The 4101-nt window shown below is 60.2% G+C and overlaps 1 protein-coding gene across 1 annotated transcript in view; it reads right to left on the reverse strand.

Annotated features, from left to right (window-relative positions):
• Positions 1 to 1607: 1607 nt before the first annotated feature.
• Positions 1608 to 4101, reverse strand: part of LPAR2 (lysophosphatidic acid receptor 2) — a 6895-nt gene continuing 4401 nt past the window's right edge. Inside the window, exons 2-3 of the mRNA XM_027703541.1 lie at positions 2913 to 3655; positions 1608 to 2071 (exon numbers count right to left, since the gene is read on the reverse strand). Coding sequence (XP_027559342.1) covers positions 1770 to 2071; positions 2913 to 3645 — 1035 coding nt within the window. The 5' untranslated portion in view covers positions 3646 to 3655 and the 3' untranslated portion in view covers positions 1608 to 1769. The remainder of the gene's footprint in view (positions 2072 to 2912; positions 3656 to 4101) is intronic.

Raw genomic sequence — 4101 nt, forward strand, 5'->3', positions numbered from 1 at the left:
CCGCCGCCGCGGGACACGCCCACCGATGGACACGCCCACCGCCGGACGCGGGACACGCCCACCGATGGACACGCCCTCTCCTGTGTCGACAAGGGACGCGCCCACCGCCGGACACGCCCCCGATGCCCGCGCGGGACACGCCCACGTTCTCCGTTAGTCCCCGCCCACTGCCGAAGGGGTCACGCCCACCCCCGGTAAGGACCCCCCGCTGTCCCCGTGGACCACGCCCACTCCCCAGTGCCCACGCCCACATCACCGTCATGCCCCGCCCACTGCCCCGCCCACCCCCCCTCACCTGTGGCCACGCCTCCTTACCCGATTAGGCCCCTCCCATCAACCCCCCCCTTGGGGTCCCATTGAACCCCCACGTGGGGTCCCATCAAACCCCCTCTTGGGGTCCCATCAAACCCCCCATAGGGTCCCATCAAACCCCCCCTTGGGGTCCCATCAAACCCCCTCTTGGGGTCCCATCAAACCCCCCTTGGGGTCCCATCAAACCCCCCCTTGGGGTCCCATCAAACCCCCCCTTGGGGTCCCGTCCCCCTCCACCCCAGTCCCACCCATATTTTACTCCAGTTCTCCACATCCAACTCTTTTCTTTTCTAAAACCCAGGGCAAAAACGTTTATTCCAGGAGTCTCTGGGACACAGAGGTGGGAAGGATATTCCAAGGCTTTGAGTCAGTCCAGGAGACCCGTCACCCTCCCCGCTGCCCCCGCCTGACTCTGCTCTGCAACAAAGAAACCCTCCAGAAAGTCGTGCTCTCCTCAAGTGGCCGCTCTGGGGGCTGATCCTCGGACAAAAACAGGATGTTTGATTAAGAAAACCACCCTAAAATTATAAATTTAGATGATATTCCGGCGCCACACAGAAAACAACTCCCCCTGCTTTTCACACCGGCTGGAGTTTAACGATGTGAAAGTGAAGGAAAGCTGGAGGATTATTCCCGGTTTCTGAGAACATTCTGGATGTTCTCCCCTCCAGACACAGCCCCAGAATCGACACTGACCATTCACATCCCAGGAGAGGGGTTGCCATGAATGAAGATTCCCAGTTTCTCTGCAGGGAGAAAAACGTGCCTGGGGCGGATCTGAGGCGTTAAGGTACAAAACCCGCACGTTAAAAATCCTGAATGTGCCTCGGAATGTGACCCCGAGCTGTCCCAGAGGGATTTCCAGGGAGCTGAGGGCTGGTTTAATGGGAACATGACTCACTCCACACCCGTGAGCACATGGTATCACTTAGCAGAGCACAAACACAACTGCAGCTCCTCACGGCCCCTCTCCAGCTCAGCGAGGAATTCCGTGCTCCCAAACATCCTGGAATGCTCCGAAATCCAATTAAAAACACCCGCTTGGGAAAGCAGGGATCTGCTTCTCAGGAAGCAATTTGCAGGGATTCCCCTCAGAGGAGGCTTAGAGGGATAACCAGCCTTGGGAAGCAGGTGGGACACAGCCCGGGGTCAGGCTCTGAGCGACAGGTGAACCCGGAGAGTTTTGGGAAGGGCCATTCCCGAGGGATAATACTGAAGGACCGAGGAAATACTTTGCTCGCCCAGAGAAATTCCCGTCCCGCGCCTCCAGACGCCGCCACAGCCACTCAACCCCCTCGTTAAAAAGAGTCTTTAATGAGAATCCCCCTCCGAGGTCCGTGAAACCACCTCGTCCTTCATCCTCATCCTCCCGGGGAGGGGGGGGAACCGTCCGTGCCGGAGCCTTTGGGATGCCGGAGAGCCCGTCCCGGGAGCGGGACAGCTCCGGGAATTCGGGGCTAGATGGAGGAGTCGACGGTGAAGTGGCCGTTGTGCGAGAGGGTGCCGCGGTCGGCCGTGTTCAGCTTGACCACGGTGGGCGTGTACTTGGAGTTCCGGGGGCAGGGGAAGCAGAGGATGCGGCGGAAGGTGCTCCTCATCTCCGTGTCGCGGTACGAGTAGACGATGGCGTTGATGAGGGAGTTGATCTCGGCCAGCAGCAGCACGTACTTCTCCACCGCCAGCACGTTGCAGCTCTTGCAGCCCAGCCCGTCCAGGAGCAGCACGACCTGCCCGGGGGTCCAGCAGATCACGAAGGCGCCTGGGAGAGGGGAAATCCGGGGAAAATCGGGGGGAAAGCGAGGGGGAAATCGGGGGAAAAACAGGAGGAAGTCAGGGAGGAATCAGGGGGAAATGAGGGGGAAATCAATGGAATCACAGGAATCTTGTGAAAAAAGTCACCCCACAGCTCCAGAGAGCAGGAAATGTCACCTCCCAGCCCTCCCTGCTGTCACCTCCCCACCCCACAGAGCCCAGGGTGGGGCATTAAAGTGTCATCTGGACTGAGCTGAGCACGTGGACTGAGTAAATCCACGTCCTGAGACTGCTGAGTTCCTCAGCACCCAACCCAAACCACCACCCAGCCCACAACCCCACAGCCCCAGACACCAGGGAACAGAATGTGCCTTCCCTCACTTCCCTGTTGCCACCTCCCCACCCCACAGAGCCCAGGGCAGGCGACCAAAGCATCCTCTGCACTGGGCTGAGCACACAGACTCACTCAGGTCCTGAAACTCTTGGGTTCCTCTTCAGCCCGACCCAAATCACCACCCAAACCACCACCCCACAGCTCCAGGCACCAGAGAAGCAGAACCTCACTTCCCTCACTTCCCTGTTCTGAATTCCCCACCCCACAGAGCCCAGGGGGGAGGATTAAAACATCCTTTGGACTGAGCTGAGCACACGGACTGAGCAAATCCACATCCTGAAACTGCTGAGTTCCTCAGCACCCAACCCAAACCACCACCCCAACCACCACCCCACAGCCCCAGACACCAGGGAATGTCACCTCCCAGCCCTCCCTGTTGTCACCTCCCCGCCCCACAGAGCCCAGGGCGGGGGACCAAAGCCTCCTTTGGGCTGATCAGAGCCCGTGGACTCACTCAGGATGATGGTGACCGTCTTGACCAGGCTGATCATGGTCTCCTTGTAGCGGGGGTGGAAGCTGGTGTGCTTGGACATCCTGGTCATCTTCCTCTTGACGTAGATGAAGATGTGCGTGTACACCACCACCATGATGAGGAAGATGACGAGGTTGGAGATGGCCCAGAAGGTCAGGTAGCTCCTGCTGTAGAGGGGGGCCATGCTGGAGCACTTGTCCAGGGCGCAGAGGCAGTGCCAGCCGTAGGAGGGGATGAGCCCCAGCAGCAGCGCCGTGACCCAGATGCAGAAGATGAGGATGGTGACGCGCTGGTTGGACATCTTGCTGTGCAGCTGCATGGTGAACACCGTCTGGTGCCTCTCCACGGCGATGGCCAGCAGGTTCACCACCGAGGCCGTCAGGCTGGTGTCCAGCAGGCTCTGCCGGATGAACCAGGTCTTGAGGGACAGCTCGGCCGTGCGGGGGCCCGTGTGGAACATGAGGAACATGTAGGCGATGCCCGCGAACAGGTCGGCGGCCGCCAGGTTGCCCAGCAGGTAGTAGATGGGGTAGTGGAAGCGGCGGTTGATGACGATGGCCGTGATGACCAGCAGGTTGGTCAGCAGCACGATGACGCTCACGGTCAGGCCCAGGGCCACCACCAGCACGTCCTTGGTGCGCCAGTACGTGGTCAGCTCCTTGCGAGAGTTGTTGTAGAAGAAGCCCACGGTCTCGTTGTAGAAGCAGTGCCTCATGGCGGCGGCCCTGGGGGGGGACAGGAGGGTTGGGGGCACCTCGGGGGGACACGGCCCGGGGGTGGCAGAGCCCTGCAGAGGGGCTCTTGGCAGGGGTGGGGGCTGGAACAGCCAGGAGGAACCACAGGATGGATGGGAAAGAGCTGGGAACAGCCAGGAGCAGCCAGAGGATGGATGGGACAGGAAGGGGCTTGGAACAGCCAGGAGCAACCAGAGGATGGATGGGACAGGAAGGGGCTTGGAACAGGCAGGAACAACCAGAGGATGGATGGGAGAGCTTGGAACAGCCAGGAACAGCCACAGGATGGATGGGAAAGAGCTGGGAACAGCCAGGAACAACCACGGGATGGATGGGAGAGCTTGGAACAGCCAGGAACAACCACAGGATGGATGGGAGAGCTTGGAACAGCCAGGAACAACCACAGGATGGATGGGAGAGCTTGGAACACCCAGGAA

Source organism: Neopelma chrysocephalum, unplaced genomic scaffold (assembly GCF_003984885.1).
Source record: "Neopelma chrysocephalum unplaced genomic scaffold, ASM398488v2 Primary Assembly neopelma1_235, whole genome shotgun sequence".
Taxonomy (NCBI): domain Eukaryota; kingdom Metazoa; phylum Chordata; class Aves; order Passeriformes; family Pipridae; genus Neopelma; species Neopelma chrysocephalum.